The sequence below is a fragment of the Perissodus microlepis genome, chromosome 7 (genome assembly GCF_051167445.1).
Source record: "Perissodus microlepis isolate ML-2025 ecotype Zambia chromosome 7, ASM5116744v1, whole genome shotgun sequence".
NCBI classification, from domain to species: domain Eukaryota; kingdom Metazoa; phylum Chordata; class Actinopteri; order Cichliformes; family Cichlidae; genus Perissodus; species Perissodus microlepis.
The window spans coordinates 27,333,630-27,361,171 of record NC_140467.1 but is presented as its reverse complement, the minus strand read 5'-3'; the positions used below and the strand labels follow the sequence as shown (position 1 = coordinate 27,361,171).

Here is a 27,542-nt window from a genome sequence, read left to right as displayed (position 1 = left end):
GGAGGGGGCTAAGCACACAACCCTGTGGCGTACCTGTGTTTAGGATGAGTGATGAGGAGGTGTGCTTACCAACTTTCACCACCTGGGGCCTGTTTGTGAGGAAGTTTAGAATCCATCTGCAGATCGGTGTTCCCAGCCCAAGGTCGACGAGCTTCGTGGAAAGTTTTGAGGGGATGATGGTGTTAAATGCCGAGCTGTAGTCGATGAAGAGCATCCTTGCATATGTATCGACTACATCTGTCCCTTCAGATTTCTGAGAGAAGAGCAAGCAAATAGTTTTCTCCAGAAAAAACTTTTCAACAGTTCCAGGTGACTGATTTGTTAGAGACAGATGTTTCATCCAATTACCTGCCGACCATAGAGACGCAGTGCTCAGTAGTTTTCAGTCAGTTTCCAAGAAAGAGTTCAGATGTGCCTCTGTCAAGCGGTCCATCTGCTGTCAGGTTACCAATTCTGTGGGTATTCCCAAAAGACGGCTCAAACCATCTGAAGAAAAAGCAAAGATGTCCATCATCTTCATTCTTTATTTTTGAATTCAGAAACTTCAGTGTGAGTCACATCAGTCACAACTTTATTTTTACATAATTTATTTTTATTCTTGTAAGCTTCTCTACGCTCCACACATGCTTCACTGCACGATGACTGCGTGAATGGCTGTAGAGCTGAAACAAGGAGTGGAATGATGTCACAGTAGCTTGTTAAAGCCTTAAATTGTTTATATTTCAGAAGATCAGGTACACCAAAGCTGCTGTCAACAGTTGTTTTCTGTGCTCCTGTGGACTGAAACTGCTACTGAATTGCTCTGAATGTTCTCGGAAGCGTGATATGTAGATTGCTTTGTAATCAGCCATGTTTGTTTTCTGTCTGATTTAAATGAGCTGCAGTGATGATAAGTTTCCAGAATGATCCGGATCCAGCTCTTTTCCTGTTTGAGTGTGTGACTCAGTGCTGCAGGCCTGGTTTCTCTGTAGCGCTCTGTTTCTTTTGTCTGTCGTCCTCGCTTCATTTTAGACGTGTGAACACGGCGTTCTCTGACAAACAGAAACCTTTGGCGGTAAAGCTCCAATAAAATTAGAAACGTGAGAAAGGATGACAGTCGGGTTCGGCTCAGCGTGGAAGTCCCATAAAGGAAAAAAATTACTGGGCATATGATCGAGAAGAGAAAATAACTGTCATATAGGAGCTTTTTTTACTGTTCCCACAACAAATTCTCACATTAAATTTCTCTTTCATTCTCGAAACAACACAATGTTCAAAAAGGAGACAAATGATCATGCTTTTTTTTAATGTTTAACAGGCTCGGTGTTAAAAAAAAGGCACGCAATTTTGTACATAGGTTTTAGTGTTTCAGCCGTCGCCATTTTGGGTTTTTTGGACTATATTTGTGTGATTAATAGTCTGCATTCCCTAATTGTATAAAAAAAAAACCCATCTAAATTGAAGCTCTGCCTTCGTGGACGCTCTGTTAGTACAGTAACTTCACAGCAGCCATATTATTGGTCATTAAAAAGACTCCAAAAGGCTCCAAAAGCACAAACACAGACCAGAGGTCGAGTTCAGGTGAGCCCTAGTAGACAGCTAGCAGCTACAGCTGCTTGTGTCACCATCCACCTGTCAGTCAAAGAGGCCACGCCCCTTTGACTGACAGTAGAGGATCAATGACAGAGCCCTGTGGAACACCATGAGCTGTAAGAAGGCACTCTGTGGTGGGTTTTGTTGCTCACAGTGATTTCTGATGGTTACTGCTTCCAGTAAAACTCTGGTTTGAATGTAAAATACTTCAGGTCAGACCTTCAGAGGCTCATCATACATGCGGACTTATGTTTCTTCATACAAACATTTCTGTTAAGTTTATTGTGTATTTTTAATATATATACAGTATCATTAAACCACAGCACTTCTGCTTCTCTGTGTGAAACTAAAGGCTATCGTCAGTATTTTGTCTGACACTGACACCAGGTCAAATGTTCAGATGATTTACCAAAGTTACCACAATACAATTTAAACAGGTGAGTTAACATGGGAGTCCATGGGGACTCACTGCTGCCTGCGCTGGTCGTTAGAGGAACTGCAGGTTTGGGTTTTTGGCTCTGGAGGTTGAGAAACGTTTTCATGCACAGACAGGAGACCTTTGAAGGTCGTGCGCAAGTAGATGCAGACGGTTGGGACTGTACACTGAACATGTTTCTGTTTTCTGTTCCTCAGGGGAGGAGTTTTACGAGACGTCTCCATACGAGCCGATCCACTTCTCTGAGGAATTCAGACATGCCTCCATCATCTCAGGTAACGCCACCGTGTGTGTGTGTGTGTGTGTGTGTGTGTTTGTGGGAGCAGACTGAAGCAACGGACACACACTCATCTAGGTTAGTGTGGGTGGAGGAGGGGCTGATTAAGCTCGGGCCACTCGCTCCATCTGTGAGTGCGTGAATGAATGCGTCTTTGTAATTACAGACGTGTGAGAGAGCGTGCAGCTGAAGCAGCTCTTTCATAAAAACCTATTTTCCGTCCAAAATGCGTTTGTGCCTCTACATACTGCGCTCATTATTCAGAGGGCAGAGAGATAACCTCTGCTCCTTTTCATTACAGGCTGTCACATATCGTTGACATCCCACATGGATCAGTGTGGGGATGGAAATGTGCTCAGGGCTGCAGCTAATTATTATATTTTCATTATTGATTAACCTGCAGATTACTCTTAATGAAATTATGAAATATTAAGTTTATTAAATGCAGAAAAAATGCTGCAAAAATGCTCATAAGTATTTTTTGGAGAGCTGAATGTGACATGTTTCGAGTTTTTTCCCACTGTTACGTTTCTGTTGCTTTTTACTGCACCTCTGTGGAAACGTCTGCTGTGGAAAGTTTAAAGTATTCACAGATTTGGAACGTCATGCAGTCTTTTGTTTAAAGCACACAGGTGTGGGTGGTGTGGCTCGTTTAGTGGCCAATAAAAAGCTCTGATTAGCGCATCTCTTTGTGGAGAGTGCTGCTGGTGGAGCACACGGTCCTCTGCTGTGCTGCTGTATGTGTGTAATCATAGTGTTATGTGAGATCAGTGGCAGAGTTACGTGTTGTTTCTAACTATAAAACATCCAGAGTGAGACCATGGCAGGATAATGAAATATACTCACATGTCCTGGTATATGAATCTCACTTATCCTCACCTGTATTAACATAATTAAACTTTATTTATACAGCACCAAATCACAACAGCAGTCACCTCAAGATGCTTTCTGTTGTGGGATAAAGACACTATAATAATACAGAGAAAACCCAACAATCAGACTCTGAGCAAGCACTTTGGTGACATTGAGAAGGAAAAACTCCCTTTTAACAGGAAGAAACCTCCAGCAGAACCAGGCTCAGGGAGGGGCGGGGCCATCTGCTGTGATCGATTGGGGCGAGAGAAGGAAGACAGGACAAAGACACACTGTGGAAGAGAGCCAGAGATTAATAATAACTAATGATTAAATGCAGAGATGTATAAACACATACTGAAGAAACACTCAATGCATCATGGGAATCCCCCAGCAGCCTACGTCTATTGCAGCATAACTAAGGGAGGATTCAGGGTCACCTGATCCTGTCCTAACTATATGCTTTATTAAAAAGGAAAGTTTGAAGCCTAATCTTAAAAGTAGAGATAGTGTCTGTCTCCTGAATCCAAACTGGAAGCTGGTTCCATTCTACTTTTAAAAACTCTAGGAACAACAAGTAGGCCTGCAGTGTGAGAGCAAAGCGCTCTAATGGGGTTATGTGGTACTATAAGGTCATTAAAATAAAACGGAGCCTGATTATTCAGCACCTTGTATGTGAGGAGCAGGATTTTGAATTCTGGATTTAACAGGGAGCCAATGAAGGGAAGCCAATATAGGAGAAATCTGCTCTTGCTGCAGCATTTTGAATAACTGAAAGGCTTTTCAGGGAGTTTTTAGGACCTATTCTAGTTTTGTATCATGTGTCACATGACTGTTGGTACCACCTGGGCTTCTCAGATGCGCTGAAGTGCAAATGGCAAAAATTTTAAATGAGTTTCAATAAACTGATTTTGGTAAAGTATTGGTTTTTCTTGAGGCATATGTAACGCATAGTTGCTCATCAGGAATGTTTGAAGGATGAAATGAGAACAGCGACGTGGTTAGGGTCAGGCACTAAATCTACCAGGGTCATGTAAGGTGCTGAAAGCTGCTTGTGAGGTTCAAATGCCCTGCAGTCACTGAGTGAAACTGTTGGATGTGTGTGTTCAGTCTTCTCCTTCATACGTTCCAAAGAACCTCCTCGCTGTTGATATCACGGCTGCTGATGAGTCAGTTATCATCACCACAGGATCCCTGCAGAGTTATCTTCTTTATCCTCATGCAATGAGCCAGCACCAAAAAATAAAACATGGAAAAGATGTTTTTGGATGCCATCGATGGAGGATTTCATGAAAAGATGCACTTAAATGAATCGATGTATTAAAAATGTGTTTTTCACTCTCTGTCAGCATGTTAGCAGGACTCCATTAAAGCTGTGCATGGCTCTCCGTCTCGGTCTCACACGTTTCTGAGGAGTGTTTAAATGTCAGACGCCCTGAGCGATACAGCGTCATTTACACTTTCTTTCTGTGTGTGTGTGTGTGTGTGTGTGTGTGTGTATGTGTGTGTATGTTAGTGTGTGTGTGTGGTCAAACATCTGTGAAATAGACTCACGGCTCTGTAAATTGGCTTCTGCTCTCTCAGATTAACACGAGTACAAACAACACGGTCAACGCAGGAGTGCTGCAACCAACACAGCTTCAAAAGCACTTTCTGTTCCTAACACACACACACACACTCTTTCACACACACACACACACACACTCTTTCACACACACACACACACACACACACACACACACACACACACACACACACACACTTGTCTTCATATCTTAGTGAGGACATCTAAATGACATAACCCTTTCCTTAGCTGCTTACCCTAAACATCAAAAATTAATGTCTAACCCTAACCATAATCCTAACCTACCTGTAACCCTGACACTGAAACCACATTTTGAGTCTCAAAAATATCTTCAGACTCGTGAGGACGGGCACTTTGTCCCCATAAGTTGCAACTATAGTAGCATTTTTTGGTCCTCACAAAGTCATGTAAACATGGTGCACACACACAGACACACAGAGGACACTGGTGCAGGTGTTGTGTAAAGTTTCCCTTATTTCCTCTTACACGGCGTCACCAAACACAACATTAATCTGTGGCCGCTCCTTTGCACGCGTGCAGGAGAGGCGCGTGTGGGGAGGGGCCGGCTTGCAGTCCAATCACCTGTCATCAGGAGTCTGACTGCATGATGTGAAGATGTGCAGCGAGAGAAGCTCGAATGCTCCATGCTGATAAAAGAAGACGGGGGTGGGGGGATAAGAGGATCATATAGAAGTGTGTTAAACAGCAGTGGCAAGAAGAAAGAGCCCTGGAACATTAAAGTACGTTTCAGACAAGAGTGTCGCAAATTGATTGGAGGGAAAGGCTAAGCGTGACAGAGTTTTTGTGAATACAGTGTGTGTGTGTGTGTGTGTGAGTGTGTGTACTCGAGAACTTGTTAACTGTTTGCAGACTCGAGGCGCAGTGAGAATACTTTAGCGTGTGCAGCGAATTAGAGCTGTAATGATTCAGCTCGTACAAGCAGCTGCAAACCTGATTATAAAATTTAAATATTGTTATCTCCTCTAAACAAACTCTCTGTTTGCATTCTCGGAGCGCCGCCACCAGAGGGGGAAAAAATGGGCAAAGCTTGTGGGTCTGCAGACTGAAGCGCCTTAAACCTGCGTTCCTCCTGATGCCCAGCAGGGGGCAGCTCCTGTCATGTCAGTAGAAACATGAATGAAGTCAAATTGTCCTTTGCGAGCAACTGATGTACTTGCAGCAGTCCACAGCAAATGTAGATATGTGGTCCATCCATCAAGTTCTCGGGCCCACCTGAGGTCACCTCCAATAAAGGCCAAGTCCACTTTACCTGCTACCTTTTCCTCTGTCTGCACTACATCAGTCCAGTGTAGCCATAACCTGAACACATGAAACATGCATGTAGGTAGCCATCCACTGCACAGTTGTCTTAAACTGGCAATTTCTCTGATGGCCAGCAGGGGGCGACTCCTCTGGCTGTCTGATTGTATAGAAGTCTTTGAGCGATTGAGCCTCCCACTCCCCTGATCTCTGAGCTCAGTGAACATCATCCTGATGAGTTCATGGTCTCAGTCACTGCTTTCAGGTCTCACTGAATAAAGCATGAAGCTTATTTTGAAGATCTGGAGAGTCAAAGAGGCACGATAGGGCGGTGTCCCTCAGTCAGTCATCATTCATCACGTTTGAAACATGCGACAGCAAAGCTCCCCAGAATCACAAAATTAGCACAGAGTGGAGGTCAGGGTGGAGGGGTGTGTTAGCAAAGCAGTGATGATATACTTTATTCCTAAAAGTTGCAAAATTCATGTGCAACCTATAACAGAATATTTAGGTCAAACTCTGCAACACAGAATCTGACAAAGTAACCCAGTAAGGTAAAGTTACTGAGACAGAAAAAGTAACAGAGCTTAATAAGTACCGTATTTCCCGGATTACAAAGCGCACCTGAATATTAGCCACACAAGCTAAAATCAGGGGAAAATCCTGTTTTGTACATACATTAGCCGCACCTGACTAAAAGCCGCAGGTGTTTCAATGTTGACTTATCATATGTAAGAGAATATGCACAAAGGGAATTGTCAGGAAAGAGATGGCTGTTTGGAGACACACCCCTTTTATTAATATTTTGAAAAACAAATTAGGGGTACATATTTGCATAACTTTTTAGGTATATGTACAAGTAGCGGTAATTACAAGTACGAAACATGTACTGTGCTTCATAAATGAGTAACAAATGTAGTACATAACAATAACCTACAGCACACCAGAAAAATAGATTCGGACTACCTTTTAGGCTCAGGTGCAGTGACACGGCTTTAACAAGAAGAAAAGTCAGTCATTCACCACCATCTTCCTGCGCACTAAAACCACCAAAGTCCTCTTCTCCAGTGTCGGATACGAACAGGCTCAGGATGGCTACGTCATCCACTCTCAGCTTCTCTCCTTCGTTGTCACTTTCAAAACCAAACAAATCCTCATTGTCAGTGTCAGAGTCGAACACCCTCAGAAGGGCCGTGGCGGTGTCCTCCTCTCCATCATGCAGCAGTCCAGCCCTTCGAAATCCGTTGGTAATCATGGATGTTTTCACACTTTTCCACGCTGTCAGAATCCACTGGTGGAGTTGAGCATAACTTGCTTTTCGCAAGTTTATCGCCGCTCGTCATCCACGCCTCCTGCTGAATGTGTAGCGCTACTTTGAAGTTTGTTTTTCGCGCTACTTCGTACGGCACTATGTTGCCTGGCGGATGGACATGTGACCAACATACCACTCTTGAACCCCGATACTGTGTGTCTGATCACATGCCCTTCCGCCAGGCAACGTAGTGCCGTACAACAGCGGGACAAACAAAACAAATCGTCTTACGATATCACAAAAATCATGGACATTCCATAGAAAAGCTGCACCTGACTAAAAGCCGCAGGGTTCAAAGCTTGTGCAAAAAGTAGCAGCTTATAGCCCGACAATTACGGTAAATAACCCGAGATTCACAAACTTTACAGAAAATGTAAAGTTTTTGTGATATGTATTGTTGTCGGGATAATAAATGTCTTATATCAGGATATGAGATTTTGGTCATATCGCACAGCCAGTGTAGATGGATGTGCAGATGGATGTGCAGATGGGTGGGCGGGTGGGTGGGTGGATAGATGGGTTGGTAAACTTTGAGTTTGGATGAAATGTTGTGTTCACAGACACAAAAAGTGATAAACTGACAGCAGCTCTGGTGTCTTAGAAAGTAAGGCAGTCATTAAGCAGCAAGAGAGGCGGCGCTGTAACAGGTATGTGATCTGATATGAGAGAATACTTTAGTGAGCAGCAGGTAGTGTTACACTGTCAGGTGTTGTAAGTGAAGCTGATGCTGGACAGAGACCTGCAGAAAGACCCAGAGGCTGCTGTCAGACTCAGTTTACACAGCAGCCACTGAGCTGAGAGTTCATCCTCCCAAAGATGGAAATGTGCAGAGCAAAGCCCACAGAAGCAACAGCTGTGATTATAATGCAACAGAAGCAACTTGGGAGTTCGTCTGAGTCAAACTCTGTTAGGTTCACTCTGATGGAGGAGTTTGGTGTTAGGCTGATCAGGTTGGGACCCAGGGCAGAATTTAAGTTTACCAAAACTTGCTTTGACCCTCAAACAATGAAACGTCCTTTAACTTGTACGTTACATCACCTCACCGGACAAGCACGAAGGTCAGTATTTTAGAACATCTCTAATTAAAAATCCTGTGAACAGCTACAACTCCCAGGGTGCATTTCACTAACTTATAACACTCTGTTAAAAATTATAACATTTATAACTTTATAACATCCTGTTATAAAATTTCAGTTCTTCTCCTTTAGCTATCCCAGCATCCTCCTCTGTCTCACCAGCCCTCTTCATGTCCTCCTTCACTCCTTCCTCCTCCCTGCAGCTCCACCTTAATCCTCTACCCTCCCTCCTCTGCACATCTTCAAACCATCTCAGCCTCTGGGACTCTGATGGACTCCCAGTGAACATCTGAACATCTGCAGCTCAGCGTCATGGATAACATTTTAGCTCAAGTTAACTCTTTTAATTATCTTAAAATGAAATACTGTAGTTGTAAATAAAGTGTTGCATGTATTCAACTTTTAATGGTGTTTAGATGCACTTGCTGTGGAAACTAAAAAGCAGCAGTTAGAGTCTCTGTGTGGTCACTTTAATGTTGGATTTATTGTAATGACATGTTTTACTTTGAAAAGCATCCGTATATGGTCATGTGGTTTAAATACAGCTTGTTTGTTTCCTCTTTGTGCTGATGATTCAGAGACTGCATGATTCACTTAATCAGACACAATCACGCTGCAGCTGATGGCCAGGCTCATCATCACCACTCACCCAAATAAAGGGCTCTTCATCTTCTTCATCTTCATCTCTAAAGCCCCTAATCTGCATTCATTACACCCCTCTGCATGTTTTCAGAGACTCTACAGCTCCAGATGTTTCCCCTTATTCAGCTCTCTGACCTGATCAAGGTCTGAGCCTGTTCAGAGTCCACGTTTACATCTGAAACAACAATACAAAGACACAGCAAGGATGCAGCTGTCCTCACTTCAACTTCAGCTTGGGCTCAATTATATCTGGAAGAGATATGAGAGGGACAGAAAGAAAGACAAAGGAGGCGAGACAAGAGAATATGAAAGGATAGATAGAGGAAAGGACATGAGAAAAGGAAAGAAACGGTGACGCCAGCGGTCCGGAGGGAGCAACGGGAGGAAAGAAAACCGAGAGGAGTGGAGATGATAAGAGAGGAGGAGAAATGTGAGACGAGAGCTTGGAAAAGCAGAAAGTGAGGAGAGTTGATGGCAGCAGAAAGGAGAGCGGAGCAGATAATTTAACCACAGGGGAGGAAGACGTTTCCTCTGACGCAGCTTCGTCTGTGCGCTCGCTCAGGACACCGTCCGCCCAGCGTCCTCCACGTTCAGAGGAGGCAAGTGGGTTTTTCTGAGATTCACTCTGACTTCAGACACTTCCCTGCAGCTGTTCACTTCATCATCACAGCAAAGTGAGAAATTATGTTCAGTATAGAGGGGGTCACTCACTGTTAGCCGAACATATACCTGAACGGTGCTGAGGTCAGAGGACAGCCAGGTAAGGTGCTGCAGGGATGTCAGCATGCAGGATCCTCAGGCCTAGCGCTGCGACTGCTCTCCATCATGGCTATTGGTAGTGGGCGGGATCTAGCAGAGAGCAGGTGAACATGTTGTCCTCAGAGTTGATATTAGAAGAAGATTTTGGGTGCAGTTTGGGTCAGAACATCTCCAAACCTGCAGCACTGTTGGCGTTCCTGGTCTGCGGGGGCGGGATCTATCAGAATGACTCAAGGAAGGAACAGCGGTGACCCAGCGACAGGGTCACGGGCGTCTCACTGATGCACATAGGGAGTGAAGGCTGTGGTCCGATCCAACAGATGAGCTGTTGGACCTCAAACGTTTATGCAGACTCTGATAGGATGCACAGAGCATCACCTCTGACCCCTGTCCACGTCTGAAAGCTCCAACTGTGACCTAGACCACAGAGCTCGTCTGCACCACAGCACCGGATGGAGACCAGTGGAGTCTGATCGCTGTCACCTGACTCGTGATCTCAGCTATTTACATGTCATTACTCCATCAGCACACAGCTTATCCACTGAAGTCCCTGCAACATGCTACATCTCACCTGCACCTGTACCTTTTACCATCATTTCCTCAGCTCTGGGACATGAGCTGACTCTCGCTCCACTGTGTCTGGATTTCTTCTTCCACTTCAGCCTAAGTTTCAGTTTCTAGTTTCTGCTCCACCTAAACTTATCTCTGAATCCATGTTTTGACCTTCATTTCAACTTTTTCACTAAGTCCTTTAATCTGTGAGTTCCTCTGCTTTAAGTGATTAAGTGCTCGCACCCTCCCCGGCCTCTGTTTTTAAGAAGAAAGAAAACTTGTCTTTAACAGTTAGTTTTAGAGTTCATTTCGATTCAAGAGCAGTTTTCTGGCTGCCACTTCTTTCAGTGCTTTAACAGCTAAACTTTTATCCTCCTGTGTTGTTTATCTACTTTCAGAGGTTACATTTCAGTTTATTTCCAACATCATTTGACACTTCAAACCCCTTCAGGTTGTTTTTAAGGAAAAGAGATGAAATGGCTTCTTTCAGCTCTTCAGCTTCCTTCCCTTTGTTGAATTTGCCTGACTCGTCCCTGTTTGACGCATCACACCTTGTCAGTCATCTGTCAAACCAACACACCAGAAAAATTCTGTTTATGTGCATTTTTCAACCCCCTTTGTTTTTTTTTAGTAAGAGTAAGCATATTTCCTGTGTTTTGCTCTTTCACAGTCATAATGAAATTAGCAGATTAGGTTTAATCTCACTGAACGTTCTGTGTAGCAGCAGCAGGCAGCTGGACACGGCGCCATCAGGTCGACACAACAACAGCATGAACTAATGAAAAATGTGTGAAAAGCACGATAGTTACAGAAAGCCATTTGATTCTGACTTTAATGGGGACATTAGGATTAGCACTGGCATTAGGATTTGGATTAGGATGAGGATTAGCCCGGTGCTACACGATGCAGCACAGCTACTCTTTGGAGACCAGCAGCCCGAATACAACACGTGATATTTAAATATTTACAAGACAAAATTAAAGTGTTCTTCATTTAAGATAGGGGTGTCAAACTCCAGGCCTCGAGGGCCGGTGTCCTGCAGGTTTTAGATCTCACCCTGGGTCAACACACCTGAATCAAGTGATCAGTTCATTACCAGGCCTCTGGAGAACTTCAAGACATGTTGAGGAGGTAATTTAGCCATTTGAATCAGCTGTGTTGGATCAAGGACACATGTAAAACCTGCAGGACACCGGCCCTCGAGGCCTGTAGTTCGACACCTGTGATTTAAGAGTTCAACACTTCCATAATTAAAACAGACTTTCTGAGTGTTATGTAATGAACCACACATAGTTTTTACTCATTGGCTTACAACGAAAATATGGTTGTTGAAATTCTCTGTGATTCGTAGTTTGCTGGTCATAGTTATGTCACACAGAGCCTCAGAGAGGCTGACTGAACACCAAGGCAACCAGTATGGAGCTGTCAGCTCCAAAGTGATGCTCGCTGTGAGAGATGAGAGGCTCATATGAACACCGGTTGGAGACCGCAGTTATAGCAACCGTTGCCTTTGAACCGGGGAGCAGGTGTGTTGCTGTCATGTCTTCACTCTGCTCTGGCTGATGATCATGTGACTGTACTCTAACAGAGCTGCCACGTGTTGCATCTATCTGTGCCCAGCTCAAAATCAGGACGTTTGCAAAGCAAGTAATCCAGCAGATTAATGACAGACCTCCTGCTGTAGATGGATCATCTTGTATGTTCTCTCACCTGGTTTCTCTGTTTTCGGCATTGTTTTCCTGTCATGTGACGATGTTCGTCTCTGCCCATCAGGGACCCTGAAGATGAACTTTACTGAGTAACCCTCATCCTCCATTTTGCAGGTAGCTAGCCAGCAGTTAATCCATTCTTATATAATCTAGTTTAGGCACAGCAGTGCTGTATGTTGTTTGTTAGTTCAGTCAGAATGAACTTTACTGAAACAGCTGGAAGCACAGACACTCATCCTTTTATTTTTTAACTCAGAGTTATTTTTAGGGAGTGAAGGCGGATTTAGACTCGGACATGGTTAGTGGTGTCCGTATGAAGTTTGGAGAACTTGTTGTGGTATGATATTCTGTCACATGTAAAATGATTAACTCATTAAGTCTTGAGAGCCTGCTAGCAGGAACCCTTGAAGCTGTTTGCTGAGCTGCGAGGTTTCTGTTTTATTTCAGGGTGCTTAAAGAACCACATGCCTGGGTTTGTTCAGAAGTTAGTGCAGCTACACTCACAAAAACCCGGCAATTCTTCAAATGGTGCTCAGACCACATCTTCACTCAACATGTGGAGGTGTGAGAACTCTTCATTAGGGGTACGGACTTGTCACATGTCGAGTTTAGAAAGTCAAAGAGCTAAGCCAGTCAGACTCAGTAGCTGTGACTGCAGGTTGTTTGTGTGGGTGGTGGATCATTTCTCCACCACATGAAGCTGAATGCAGGTGTGAACCCCCCGGTGTACCACAGAAATGCTCCTCAGGCTGTTTGGGGTCACCTGTGAAAGGTGGAGCTGACAGAGCTGCAGGTGGTGTGGGTGTGCTCCATCCTGCTGCAGTCACGTCTTTCCTTCTTGTCTTCATCTTCTCACTCTGTCACAGCTCGACCTCTTTTCCTTTTCCCCTTCATCTCCCCGCTCGCTCTCTCTCTCCTACGCCCACATCCTCCCTCCAGTTCTGTTTCTGACCTCGTTAGATCGTGTCTCCGTGGTGTGTATATATCTATAACGGACACTGGAGCAGTGTTTTAATAAAACATTATGTGTGTGTGTATGTGTGTGTGTGTGTGTGTGTGTGTGTGTATGTGTGTGTGTGTGTGTGCGTATAGCCCTGAGCGGGGCTCTGTGTGTATATCCTGTTGAGACTGTGTGTGAGGAAGATAACAGGACAACCTAGGGCAACTCTCTAATTGGCCCGCACTCCTGCCCCGGATACTCGCTCTCTTTCTCTCTCTATATATATCTGCTCCTCTTCAAACATTGCGCTCATATCATTCCTTCTTCTTCTTCTTCTCTGCTGGAAGGTAGAGAGAGCCGGGTAGAGGGAGGAAGACGCCGCGGGTCGAGAGGGTTAAACAGCGAGACAGACTAATGAAACAGTCACTCTGAAGGAGGAGGAAGCGGCTCTGTTATGTATTCAGCTTGTGCTAGCAAACAATCAGAGCTCTGCAGCGCTGTGGTGTGAATGTGCTGCGGTGTGAAGCAGTTTGAAGTGAGGAAGGATTTAAACGTTGTACCTGAGTCAGGTTTGGAAATCTTTTTACCTGCAGTAGTGGGAAAAGTGCTTTCCTGTACATCTTTAATTCATGGAGCTTTTCTCTACTCTCAGTTCAGAGCTGATGTTAAATTCAGGTTTAACAAGAAAGTCCAGTTCATGAATGACACGTGGAGGCAGGCTTCGCTGACTGATATATATGGATGGTATATAAAAGATAGACATAACTGAACTGTTGCTGCACACTAGTGTATGATGATCTGTTCTAAATGCTCAACATTTGCATGGTGGTCACCTGCTAATACCTACTAATCAAAGCCTCACCCCCCTAAATTGGAGCTCTTCTTGCATGGTCTGTTAGCAAAGTAACCTCATAGCAGTCATACTATTGGTCACATGATGTCATTAAAAAAACTCCAAAAGGCTCCAGCAGCACAAACACGGTCCGGTCCAGTTTAGGTAAAGCCTAGCAGACAGCTAGCAGCTACAGCCACCTTTGTCACCATCCACCTGTTAGTTAAAGAGGCCACGCCCCTAATAATGCAAACTTTAAGCCTTAAAACAGGTGAGTTATAAAAACACTCTGCCCCATAACGTTGTTACAAAGGAGGAAACATTTTGTGCTGTGACAAACAAGAACATGATTTAAATGTGTAAAAAGTAGAGGATCAATAATAGAGCCCTGTGGAACGCCACGGCCCCAAGAAAACACTCTGTGATGCCCTGTTCTCTTTTCTTGTGACTCACGGTGATCTCTGATGGTTACTGCTTCCAGAAAACCCCTCATTTATATGTGGACTCATGTTTCCTAAAACAAAAATGCTGCTATTTGAAGTCTTCAGTCTCTTAATACATATGGCAGGTCTGGTGCTCATTTAACCTGAAGGATGCCTTCAGTATTTGACACTGACACCATGTGAAATATTTGGATGATTTACCAAAATTCATGCAGTTATACCACAGGGTGAGTTATAAAAACATCCTCCAACTGTACAAGTGATATGAAGGTGTTAGAATTATCCACAGAGACCAAGAAGTTTGTGTATCAGGCTGTAAACATGTTTATTTTTATTGTAAAGATTTAACATGGGAGTCTATGGGGGCTGGCTCACTGCTGCCTCTGCTGCTTTTCTGTTTTTCTTCTTTGTTATTGCTCCATAATAAATCACATGCACAGCTTTTCATCATATTCATGTCCTCTCCCCAGTCTGTGAATACTGGTGTCTGCAGCTTCCATGTTAAAAAGAAAAGAAAAGAAAAGAAAAAAAGTCCCTAAAAAAACTGTTGTCAGTCATAAAAAAGCAGCTCTCAGAGTTTCTGTTGAAATGTGCAGCTGTTATTTCACAGTTAATGAAAATATCCCAGCAGCTATTTTTATCACATCCAAGTGCAACATGCACAATGCGAAGCACTTTTACACAACAGTCAGTGGAAATCTGGCACCCTGCTGTAGTCTCATAATTTATATTTTAATAGTGCATAATACTCATTTTAAATAACTTTTATTTTTATGCCTCAAAAGTTTGAGGGGACCCAGAAAAGTTTCTTTCAAACTTTTATTTAACAAATGAGCAGCATGAAGAGGGAGTGCATAAAAAGTACAGCGAAGGCATTAACAAGGATCTTTATGATTTTTTCTCATAATGACGTTCTTGTGAGAAGAAATGGAAACATCCTCCTGTACACCTGCGTAGATGTCCCATTAAGATCACTAATGATTAGTGATTTGTGATGTCATTAATCATTAAAACTTCTGATCAACTTTATGCTGTTTTGTGCAATCCTTTGAAAACAAACGTGGCCTTTTATTGGTTTTATGCAGCTTTTCTGTGCTTCCAAACTGAGTGTTTCTTCAGTTATGGAGCATTAAAAAGGATTCTGCTGTTCAAATTGATAATAATGCATTCCCTCAGGCTGATGTAGAATTTAGTGTCATATTAACAGTGACGGCCTAACCAGGTGATGGACTCTTTCTAACCTGGACAGAGGGAGCAGCTGCCTCTGCTGTGCAGAGCCACAAAATTAAGACGAGTGCGTGTGGAGCGGAGGAAGCCTGCTTCATTTCACAGAATCGATATAATCGGGTGTGAGGAGGTGTTAGCTGCCCCTCAGAGACCAAACACGCCCATTTAACTAAGTGCGCTATGGAAACACTGAGAAGGCTGCATAAATTCAGAAATTATTCATGGGCTGGAAGCACAAGTTTTCTGTATGTCCCTGAACGTGCCGTGAAACAGTGTGCATAACGAGCGCAGCACAAACCTCAGCGACGCTGAGCTACCTTCATTTCGATTTCTGGACATAAGCTGTTAAATCCTCGTGCATGTTCTCTCGCTGTTTTGTCCCACTTCAAAGCCGGCGCTGTTTGGATGTGGAGAATGAGAATGTTCCGGCTGTCCTGCAGGAATATAAGCACATTGTGGCTTTATCTGTGCTGTCTGTCAAGGATGAAGATGTCGAGTTTCCGCCACATTCAGCTCAGCGAGAACGACTCCAAACTGCTGAACTTTAATGAAACCAACCAGGCCAGCGAGCGTTTAGCTGCTGAAGCTGCTGTGGAGGCAGAGGTGATATCAGGCTGATCAGGGTGATGAAGCAGCTTCATTAAAGCTGGAAAATGAGCTGCAAGTCAAAAAGGTTCAAACAGCCTCGCTGTCCTCAGTTATATTTGCATACTGGCTTTAATGCACCTGATTACCTCATCAGCTCATTAGCTGCCCAGCATCACTGGTGTGGATATCTCTAGTAGGTGTGACCAACACCTGGTTGTAGGCTCAGTCATCTGTTTTCACCTTATTAAATGGTGCTGATGTCGCGCTGATGAAGTGGCTTTTAGGCCTTAAGTGGCTGTCAGCTCAAGGACAAAGACTTATTTTAGAGGTTTTTTTTGCATAACATGCACCTCCCAGTACCTTTAACTGCCTTTATCTGAACTTCAATCAACTTTCAGCTCTTCTTCTGCTTTACTGCAAAAAGTTCTGTATGTCTTCCACAAGAGAACCAGTGACAGAGAACAGAGAACTGATGTCGTCTGACAAAGACAGAATAATTTTATCAACAGCACAAAGCTCTGTCATGAGGAAATGAATCTAATGGAATAAAAAACAAAAAACTTGCATGAATAACAAAATCAAAGCAATTGATATAGTATATTTTAATATTTTGAGAAAATTAAAGTCAAATTTATACAAATGTTTATTTTTGCATCAGAGCAACTTCATGTCACATCTGCAGCTCAGCGCCATCAGCAGGCAAAGCAGCAACCTTCCAAAATAAGTCAGACATGTAGCTGTGTGAATAACTGGGCAGCCAGATAATTAAAGTGTTAATTTTTAATGAGAATAGGAACGAGTCTCAGGGAGTTTCTCCGAGGTAAGACATTTACAGAGTTGGAGACACTGAGGCCGTGCACAACATCATCTACTATGGTCAACAACATCCTACCCAATTGACGGCCTTCGAGTGAATCAGCAGCCCTCTCCAACATCTTTGATCCCTTCAGGAGGCTCTGAATCATCCTCATCATCAGCTCTGCCAGCCCGGTCAGCTCATTCATGATTGATCTGGTAGAAAGATCTACCAACCCAAAAGTATGATCAAAGTTTGCTGTTGGAGACAAACAGAGTTACAGCTCATCGCTCTGCATTCAGCGTACTTCTCTTCCACCTCCACCTCCTCTCTCTGCCTGTCAAACATTTTCTGCTCAGTTAGATAAAGTGAAAAGTTTGGATGCGCTCGACGGTGGACGGCTCCATCATTTCCAGACGACTCACTCTCTGCACTCAGATGATGGGCAGACAAAGTTTTTGGGGAAAGTGCTTAAAACAAAAACTTTCTGCAGATCATTAGCATGAGCGAGACACCTGCTGGGAATGTAGGGCGCTGGCTGTTGTGCAGTTTATGCATGAAGCAGCATCACTCAGTCACAGCATCTCTGCCTCTTCACCCTCTCAAACATTATCAGTTTCTGTCGAAGGACCTTATCATTGATTCTTTTCCTCATCAGAAGTCAGTTTTCAGTACATCTGTGGGTGGGCAATGCCCAAACCTTAAAGCCTCTGCAAACCCAAACCAGCAACAGCCTGCTGTGGGTTTGGGTTATCCTGACATGCTGCTGTGGAGGTGTCGGGGTAAATATTCAGCTAAAACCCTTAGAACCAAAACCACAAGCTGACCAGCAAGTAAAAGCACAAAATAGAAGCAGAGTAGAAAACAATGAGAACAATTAAAAAACAATACTCCCGCAGGATAACATGTCCAGTTTCCCCATGCAACTTGATTGCTCTTTATAAGTAACCGACAACTCGCTCCAAATAACTCATCCTGACTCCTTCACATGTGAATGATTCCACAGTCTTTAGGGCTTGACGGGAGAGTCAGGGAAGCACCTAGAACAGATCTGGGTTTAACCTTTCTTCTGGTTTTTATTTTTCTGCATCAGATTTAACAAGTGTGAGAAAAAACTCAAAGTATGACTGATGTTTCCTGAAAGACGTGTGGGTGGTGAAGACGTCTTCACGATGGCTCGACTTTCTGCTTTCATGGAGCCACAAAGCAACACCTCAACAGCTCGAGCTTTCCTGGAAACACACAATGGCTAGTGTGTGTGTGTGTGTGTGTGTGTGTGTGTGTGTGTGTGTGTATTGTACTCTGTCAGTAGATGTTTGAGCTCAAAGAAGAACATGTTCCATGAGGGCCGACTCTGTCACTGAAAATAAAAGGTTTTAAACCACCAGAGAGCATCCCATCCTATAAACTTCTACATGTGTAGCACACGGAGAGTCTGTGTGTGTGTGTCTGTGCGTGTAACTATGTGTGTGTGTATGTTCGTGTGTGTATGTCTGTGTATGTGTGTTTGCGTGTGTGTGCGTGTGTGTGTGTTATCTGCAGTGTGAAGATGCTGATAGGACCCTGCAGAGGTGCATTGATGGTGACCACATTCATATTTAATTAGTGAGGTGTCAGTCAGAGGTGATGGCAGCTCACAGCGGTGTCCTCTCCGTCACCTCGGCTCACTCCGGCGGTTTCGACAGAGACGCGGTGCAGAAGTTCAAAGGGTGAAACGATGCCGCTGCATAGCTGCAGATCTGAGCAGCAATCACAGGTTGAGGGTCTTCAGGGAAGCAAATGACATCAGCGATAAGCAGAAGCATGTTGTTGCTGTATAAAATACTGACAGTGGTTTTTGCTAGATGGCATAAATATGAAAATCCAAGGTCACTTCCTTCTGGAGTTGTAAAAACTGGACCTCTGACCTTGAGGTCAGAGTTGGAGGTGAAGTTGTCTGAAGGTCTAGGATAGATAAATGTTCCCAGCTTTGAGGCTGAAGACCTGCAGGGACCAGCTGTTACCTAAAAACCCACCACCTCCACCTTTTCCTAATGAATTTGAATCATCTTTAAAGAAGTGATTTTTAAAAGGTTTAGGTTTAGCGCACAGCATGTTAGGTATTTGAGATTGCAGTATTGACATCATCCCCCACTCTTCCAGAGTGGATGAATCTGCATCCGGTGTCCCGTGCTGCTCTCAACCTGAGGAGGTTCAGCTTGATGGTTTTTGTGTAAACAGAGAAACTGGCGCACTGAGCTCATACCTCCACCGAGGAAAAGCCAATTTAATTCATATTTCTGAGGTTTGGAGGCTCCGCTCCTTCGAGGATTCTCTGCATGAGATTATTTTTTCTGGGGTTTCATTGATCGTGCCCAGTTTTCTGCCTCACAGGAAGCCTTTGATTTCTCTGCTCAGCACTGGAGGGCATGAATCTGGAGGTGTTGTCAGTCACTGATGTAAATTTGCTAAAACACTGAGGGAAATGTCATGATGCCACACTTCATGATCTGTCCCTGAGCCGCAGATACAGTTGTCTTTTCCATTGGAGTTGTGTGATTGGATGTGTTAGGCTGAGACTTAATGGTGTCCACACGTGTGTGTTCACACTCGACATGCTGGTGTGACATTCACACGCGTGATTGGATCTCACCGTAGCCCTGGAGACGAGGAGGTGTCGTTGTTCTGTAGATCCTGATCGTGTTGGAAGGCAACAGACATGTGCTCAGCTCTGCTGCTGCAGGTAGAGCCGCAAACATCACGACCCACCCACCCAGTCTCTGAGCACACCATTAAATACATAATCACCGCCCATTTTATCGCCCATTTTATTAGGTACACCTGTTCAATCCCTCGTTAACACTGATGTCTAATCAGCCAATCGCACGGCAGCAGTTAAGAGCCTTTAGGTGTGCAAACATGCTGAAATTCAAACTAGAGGTGGTCTCGTCCAGGTATCGATAGTATCAGATCGATGCTTTGTTTCTATCCTCTATGTGCAGCTCACTGAAGCGTGTTAAATAAGTTATTTTTTACTAAAATTCTACACCCCGAACATGAGCTATGAAACATGTCTGTGCTGACTGTCTGCTTTATTTACAGCCTGCAGCACAGTTAAACTACAGACGCTGAGCCAGACAACTCTACATTCAGCTCAGTTTCAAAATAAAAGCTGGAAGGTGTGTTTTACTGTGTTAACTCCTTATTTTAAAAGTAAAAATCACAGTGATTTAGTGATACTTAAAATGTCTTCAGAATTTGCAAACTGATGATGGTTCAGCTCATAAATCAGGACACACTGCGCTCCCCGACATCAGCTGCCTTTAGAAATAGTTAAAAATATCACTATTGGCATCGGTATCGGTATCAGTGGTACTGGCCCTGTATTTACCTGGTGTTGGATATACACCAATCTGCAGAGTGGCGCAGCACGAGTTCAAACTGAGCATCAGAATGATAAGAAAGTTGCTTTAAGGGCCTGAGGGCGGCGTGGTTGTTGGTCTGAGTGTTGCACAATCTGCTAATCTGCTGCGATTTTACCACCAACCACCATCACAGACATTGGTGGACATCAGCTCTCTGGGAGGAAACGCCCTGCTGAGCTCAGAGGTCAGAAGAGAAACAGCAGATTTCTGATAGAAAGGTACTCATTACAACCAACGTCTACAGAAGAACCTTCAAGCAGATGGGCTGCAGCAGCAGAAGACCACACTGTGTCATTCCTGTCAGTAAGAACAAGAAACTCAGACTCACAAAACAGTCTGGTTTCTGAACATGACGACAAGTTCGCTGCACTCAGTCCAACAGAGCACCTTCACCTTCATCACAAAGGCAGCAACACACCTGCAGAAACTGTGTGATGATGTCATGATGATGTCATACCATGGAACAAAATCTGAGGAACGTTTCCAGCAGCTTGTTGAGTTAAAGCAGCTCTGAATGAAAAGAGCCCATCCACATCCTAACAAGGTGTAACTAATAAAGTGGCCAGTGTTTAATTAAAGTCTAAGAACACATTGGCGGCATAAAGTAAATGTAAAGAAATGAACACACACACTGTGTCCTGTCCCTCAGTAGGCTTCCAGACGTTGGCCATCAGGGAACAGGATGATACAGAAGGATGATTCTTAACTGTGAATCATGCAAAGCCACTCTGATAAATTCCATGAGTGAAAAACGGAGCAGGGCACGATCAGGGAGCGCTTCATTTAAACCCATTAAACTCAGGATGTTCAGTATTTGGATGAAGCCGCTCATGAGAAGAAACCTCAGCCCGTCAGTCACATTTAATCAGCACTCAGGTAAAACAGATCAGACTCAATGAAGCTCAGCTCGTTAACAAAGAAGCTGCACTGATGCTGATGGTGTCTTACCACGTTGCTGATGATATCGTTTAATCAGCACCTCACAGGCCGTCAGCTGACCCCCTCTCCCTGTAATGTTCTGTAGCCAGTGAGCAGAGACCTGTCAGACATGCTGCCAGTCCTTCGGCCTGCTTCTGCTCCACTTAAGACTATTTGCCTGTTAGCAGCTGACCCAGGGTCAGCGAGTCTGGGCGTGTCCCTGTGTATCATGCGCTCATCAGAAACGTCCTGCACAGCGGTGGTGGTCAGAGCAGTCTGCCTCACAGGCAGGAGATGCTAATCAGCACCGCTGTACATGTGAATGCAGGTGATTACAGGTAATCACATGTGGGTACATGTGATTGCAGCACTCAGACCTGACATGGACACGACTACAGCACTTTCACTGCTCCTGCAGCGTGCTCACTGTTAAACCCTAACACAGCTGCAGGACACAGAACCACAAACACTGCCTCCTGTTACAGTCCTAATTAGGTCACATGGTGAGTGCACTGATGGAGCTGAAGTTGTTGATGGAGGAAGGACAGACTTCTGTGCTGCTGTTTGTTGGGTGGATGCGAGCAGGTGGATGCTGTTGTCACGGTCAGCGGGGGCAGACCGTGTGGAGAGTGTGTGTGGTGGACCCAGGCGTGAACACAGGCGAGGAGACAGGAGTGAACTTGAACTGAAAGCGAGCCTTTATTTGGGCTGATGCAGGAGGGAGTAGACAAAACATAACAGGGACAGAGACTGCAACTAACCAAAAATCTAAACTGGAAAAACACTAACCTGACTGAAAGGAATAACTATGATCACTGTGAACAGAATGCTGTGCAGATGGATGGAAACTGAACCAAATGGCATGACAAAACAGACATGAACATGACCTGCACGGAACCTCATCGTGCGGCTGCATGAAAAACAACATAAACCAAATGGCAAACATGAACTGCACAGAATCCTGAAAAACACTTAACTTGACTAGAGGGGAAGCACACAGACGACGCTACAACGAACAAAGGAAGACTGAGGACTTAAATACACACATGAGGTGATCAGGGGAAGTGGAGACACATGAGAACACAGCTGACTCGAATGAAACATAATGACAATACAGGGGAGAGAAACACTAACTACAATGAACAAAGAACACCAGACTCTTACAAAATAAAACAGGAAACACGGAGACATAGACATGGAGATAAAACATGACAGGAACTTAACCACATAGACATGAAACGTAGACGCAGGAACCAGGGAGACTGAGTACAGGCGGAGATGACAGAAATAACTAAGAAATAAGGTCTGAACAGCAACCTAGAATTTAACTAGACTGAAAATGAATACAAAAAATACACAAAAACTCAAACACTGGGTCACACGACCCAGTACCGTGACAGCTGTGCTGTTTAGGATTGTGTCACAGTGAGCTGGCTCTGAGAGCAGGGAGCCCTGACTGACGGAGGCATGTTCTGTGTCTGTTTGTGGGTCTGTGTGCGGCGCTGATTGCTGTCTTGTGTGGTTTTCTTTCTTCACAGTCTGAGTTGTTAAAATGTTTCTGTGTGGATGTTGAGTCTCTCTATTAAACACGTCCAATATATAAAAGTAGTTTTATATATTTGAAGAAGGATGCAGACTGATTGACTCTGAATCATGGAGCAAACTTAAGCAGTAAGTGGTTTACGCAGGATTACAGAGGATTAGTCACATGAGCTCGTACAGCGTACCAAAGACAGCTCTTCTTCATTTAAGTTTATCTGAATTCATCACAACAACTCAGACATCCTGATAAAAATATCATTTATAAAATCTCAGCTTTGTATTTAGAGTTTTCTGTTTTAGGAAGAAACACAGTTACAATGATGACCTTTAACCTGTCCAATCACGTTGATGGATGTGATCTGTGATCACTCTGCTCTCATCCTGTGATTATTGGGCATGCGGGTGCAGGCTAGAGGGCTGACGGAGCAATCAGTCACACATCGTTCGTGTGATTTTAATATGTTATTCAGTACAAACATGTCACTGGGTTTACACAAAGATCGCAGGTTAGATAAATCAGAGATGTTCCTGGCGACTACTTTCTTAGTCTACTAAAAAAAAGATTCTTCAACAATGAACCATGCCGCTTCATTATCAACATTACACGTTATACTCGAGACGGCGAGGCAGAAAAACTGATGTTAAATATTGTATGAAAACATGTTAGTACAAAAGTTCACGTGTTATTAAAACTGTGACTGAGCAATGCGCCGTGCATTATCGAAGCTGGTTGCTGTTCATCCACTTCAATAAAAGTTCAAATCTAAAATAACACATTAAATCATTCATTTATTTTCTTCTGCTGATCTGAAGTTGGGTCTCGGGGGCAGCAGCAGGGAAGCCCAGACCTCCTTCTCACCACGTCCTCCAGCTTATCCAGAACCATCAAGGCGTTCCCAGGCTAACCTCCTCTCTGGAGGACAAGCCCGGCCAGAATAGACAGGAGGCGAAATGTTCACTTTTCTACAATAAGCGAAGCTTCTCTGTAGTTATTATTCAAATTCACCTGTCTAATGGTGCATGCTGTAGTAGTGTTCTTATTATTTTGTCAAAGGTGACTTTCTGTTGTTCCTCTGAGTTTCTCTTTGTTTTTGTTTTTCTTTGACCTCCGGCCTTCGGACTTTTCAAAGTAAGTGGAGAAGCAGAAAAACACGGTTAATCATAAAAACAGAAATCGAAGCTTTCAGTCTAAAAGTGTCTTTTGGGAGACGCGAGAGTGCCGCGAGTGGAGTGATTACAGCCTTGCTGATTGGAGCCTTGCTGAAGTCAAGTCGCTCTCTGAAAACGTTCAATTATCTTTCAGCAGATTATTTCATTAAGCGCACAAATTAGTGCAAGCTCGGGCACAAAGACGTGTGTGAGTCTCTTTAATTTATCTTTTATCTCTTCTCTCTCTGCAGATTCATCTCTGACCAAGATGAGCCCCTGCTCCGAGGCAGGGAAACCCTGTAACCCCTGTCTGGATGCGGCGAAGGCTTGTAACCTTAACGAGACGTGTAAACGTCTCCGATCTGCCTATAACTCCATCTGCAGCAAGACCACGCCCCCGCAGCCCTCTGCGGGCTATCAGGAGCCGTGTAGCAGGAAGCGGTGTCAGAAGGTGGGTGCAGTGCCTCAAGTTTGAGGGGAAATCCTGAAGCAGTGAGAAAACTGCCCAGCAGTGCAGCTGAGCTTTGTGCAGCTCAGCTTATTTCACACTTTCACACAGCGTAGATAAAAAAAACTCCGAACCTCTCCACAACAGCATCCTGCTCCAGCGTCAGAGGCAGGGAATGTGGGAAATGTAGCAGGGAGGTGGTTTAAAGACAGGGATCATAGCTCTGACCCAGACTGCAGGTACATGCTGCAGGTCACAGGCAGGGGATGCTTAATAAGCCCTGTTTTATGCTGAAGGTCCTTCAGGCCTCATCCTCCTGGTCACACAGGCACAATTTTCTGTATTGAAGCAAGTGGTTTAACTCACACTCACTCTGATGGATGCACCAGGCTTTAGTATCTTGCCCAACGGTACTTCAACATACAGACTGCAGTAGCAGGGGGTCAAACCTCCAACCTTCTGATTCGTCAATAACTGCTCAGGGTGGCAGTTGAGCTCAGTGCGTTGAGCAGGCACCCATGTGCTGTACGGCTGAGAGTGGCCGGCCCAGGTTCAAATCTGACCCGCGGCCCTTTGCTACATGTCTTCCCCCCTCTCTCTCCCTCTGCTTTCCTGCCAGTTCTTCACTGTATCTGTCAATAAGGCCAACATAAAAATTAAATAAATAACCGTTTTTCCTTCTGAGCCTCTGACTGAAACTAGTTCATGTAAATTGAGAGCATGCAGCACTCACTCACAGACTGATCTATTTATCAGGTCATAATACCTGCAGGTGTAAATTATGTAATTATTCTCAGATGATATTTTAGTACAGTAACCTCATAGCAGCTATATTATTGGTCAGATGATGTCATTAAAAATGCTCCACCAGCACAAACATATGCACATGTGCAGTTAGCACACAGCTAGCACTGACAGCTGCCCATGTCTCAGCGCCCTTCAGAGTGATTGAGCATCATTTACAGCATTTGTGGCACCTGAGGCTCAAACCTCACGGCCTCCATGTTTAAACCGTCCAAGGGTCTCTCTGATGATGGTGATGATGTGACGGCGCCTGGACTGCAGAGCTGGTGTTATGGTATCAGCGCTGTGCACGCTGTGATCCTAAAAGCTTTCTAAAGGCTAAAAGGTGAAGTAATTCTAGACTCGTCGTGTTTCAGCTTCAGTATTGCCTCAGGGCGTTTTATATTGTAAGGTCACGACCCTGCAATTATAATAATGCAAAAGGTAACATCCTGTTTGATTCAGTCACACCTGACAGGAAACAGTTAACTGAGCTCAGAGACCAGTCGAACAGGACGCTCAGACTTCTCAAACAGACTACTATCCAATCAGACCTGAGGAATCACCCCCTGATGGACATGAGAAAGACTGCAGGCAAAGTCCATCTTTTATCTACAGTTTATGTCTTCAAATGATGCCGCAAATAGGGATGGGTATCGTTTAGGTTTTATCCGATACCAGTACCAAACCGGTACTTTTGAAACGGTGACGGTGCTTAAACGGTGCTCGAACCGGTGCTTAAAGAATGGAGAACACAGACTTTGTCAAAAAAACCTCTCATGTTTAGCCGTTTTTTTTGTAAAAAGATAACAATGTTAGCCTTTTCTGCAGCTATAGGGGATTTATGGTATCACTCTTGGCTGGAAGCAGTGCTTAAACAATGGAAAAAAAAAAAACACAAACTTTGTCCAAAAACCTCTCATGTTTAGCTGTTTCCCACTTTTCCTTTGGTCATTTTAGCCTTTTTGGCCAGGGTAACGGGAGTATCTGCCATCAAACAAGAAGACAGCCGTATGTAACTACGACAGTGTTTGCTAGTTCACCTTACATGCATTAATTTAATAACGTGGTTAGCCTACTCAACGTAAATTACACACGAACAACATTAAGCTACTCACCCAGAGAAGAACGGCTGCTGCTGCCATCATCATCCGTCATCATTTCTGCTACACTGGCAGGGCCAGGGGCCAGGACTCTACTCCTTGGGTTTTTGGGGGATGTTGCTAACTCCGGTCCGATAACAGGCACCACACCCGCAGTAGATGTGCTCGATGTGAGGTCTCGCAGCAAGCTATCAAATACGGTGCATTTCTCTGCTTTTAACAAAATGCTATACGTCGCCAGGTGTTTCATCAGATTCGAGGAGTTACCTCCTTTGCACAGTATCACCTTAACGCACTTGTTGCAGGCTGCTGAGTTTGCATCTTTTGCTGTGAAGTACAGCCAGACTTTTGACCGCTTGCCTTGGGCATTTTTAATCTGTAGCTCTGCTCTAAAAGAACGTACGTACCTGGGCCCGCCTACTACGCTTGCAAAGGTAAAATGATTGGCTAGAATCTGAAGTGTATGACATCTCAGGGAAAAAAAGCACCGAAATAAAGCACCAAAATGTGCGCTGCTTTTCGGTCTGGTTACTACCGTTTATGTCAGAACTGGTGCCATTAAGGCACCGGATACCGGTACCCATCCCTAGCCGCAAACAATTCTGACAAGTCTAACAAGAAAAACAAATGAGCTGCCTCCAAAGAAGTTTAGGCCTTCACCGGGATTCTAACAAAAACATTTAGACCTATTGATCTTTGAGCCCAGATGTTTCAGACCCGTGAGATGTGTGGAATGCTATGTTAGTACTGGGGTCACTGCGGCGCTCCAGATCTCCTTCAGCATTAACATCAGCACAGAAACTGTGTGCCGGGAGGTTCACGCTGAGGGCCTCCTGCAGGTGTGACGTGAACAACTTTTATCCGTGTACAACCCCAATCCTGACAAAGTTTTCATGCTGAATTAAACGTGAATAAATAGAGAATGTAGTGATCTCAGAAATCTAGAATTTATTCTCAGTAGAAAACAGAAAACCTGTCACGTGTTTAAACTGAGGAAATTCAGTTTTAATAAAAATCTAAGCTCATTTTGAATCATTCAGATTTCTTTTTAACATTTTACTCAGCGTCCCGACCATGTGGATACCTGTGGACACCAGTCTCACTGGTTTGTTGTAAAGCTAGTGAGGATTAAATCAAAGGGACCAGTGATGCTGCAGATCCCTCCTCAGTGAAACAGACCACTTTGCCACTTTTCTCTTTCCAGATATTTTTTCCTAATTTGGGAATTCCTAGTTTATATTCCAGAAAAATGCAGACACCAGTCCCGGCCAGGCGGTTGTCTCCCTCGGCACTTAGGAAAGTGATATTATTATTTAACAGGCTGTGCTATACTGTTA

At 44.2% G+C, this 27,542-nt stretch overlaps 1 protein-coding gene across 1 annotated transcript in view; it reads left to right on the top strand.

Annotated features, from left to right (window-relative positions):
* The window catches only part of gfra2b (GDNF family receptor alpha 2b), a 131,399-nt gene that overhangs the window by 61,967 nt on the left and 41,890 nt on the right, over positions 1-27,542 (top strand). Inside the window, exons 3-4 of the mRNA XM_084934491.1 lie at positions 2,206-2,283; positions 24,123-24,322. Of these exons, the coding sequence (XP_084790617.1) occupies positions 2,206-2,283; positions 24,123-24,322 (278 nt within the window). The remainder of the gene's footprint in view (positions 1-2,205; positions 2,284-24,122; positions 24,323-27,542) is intronic.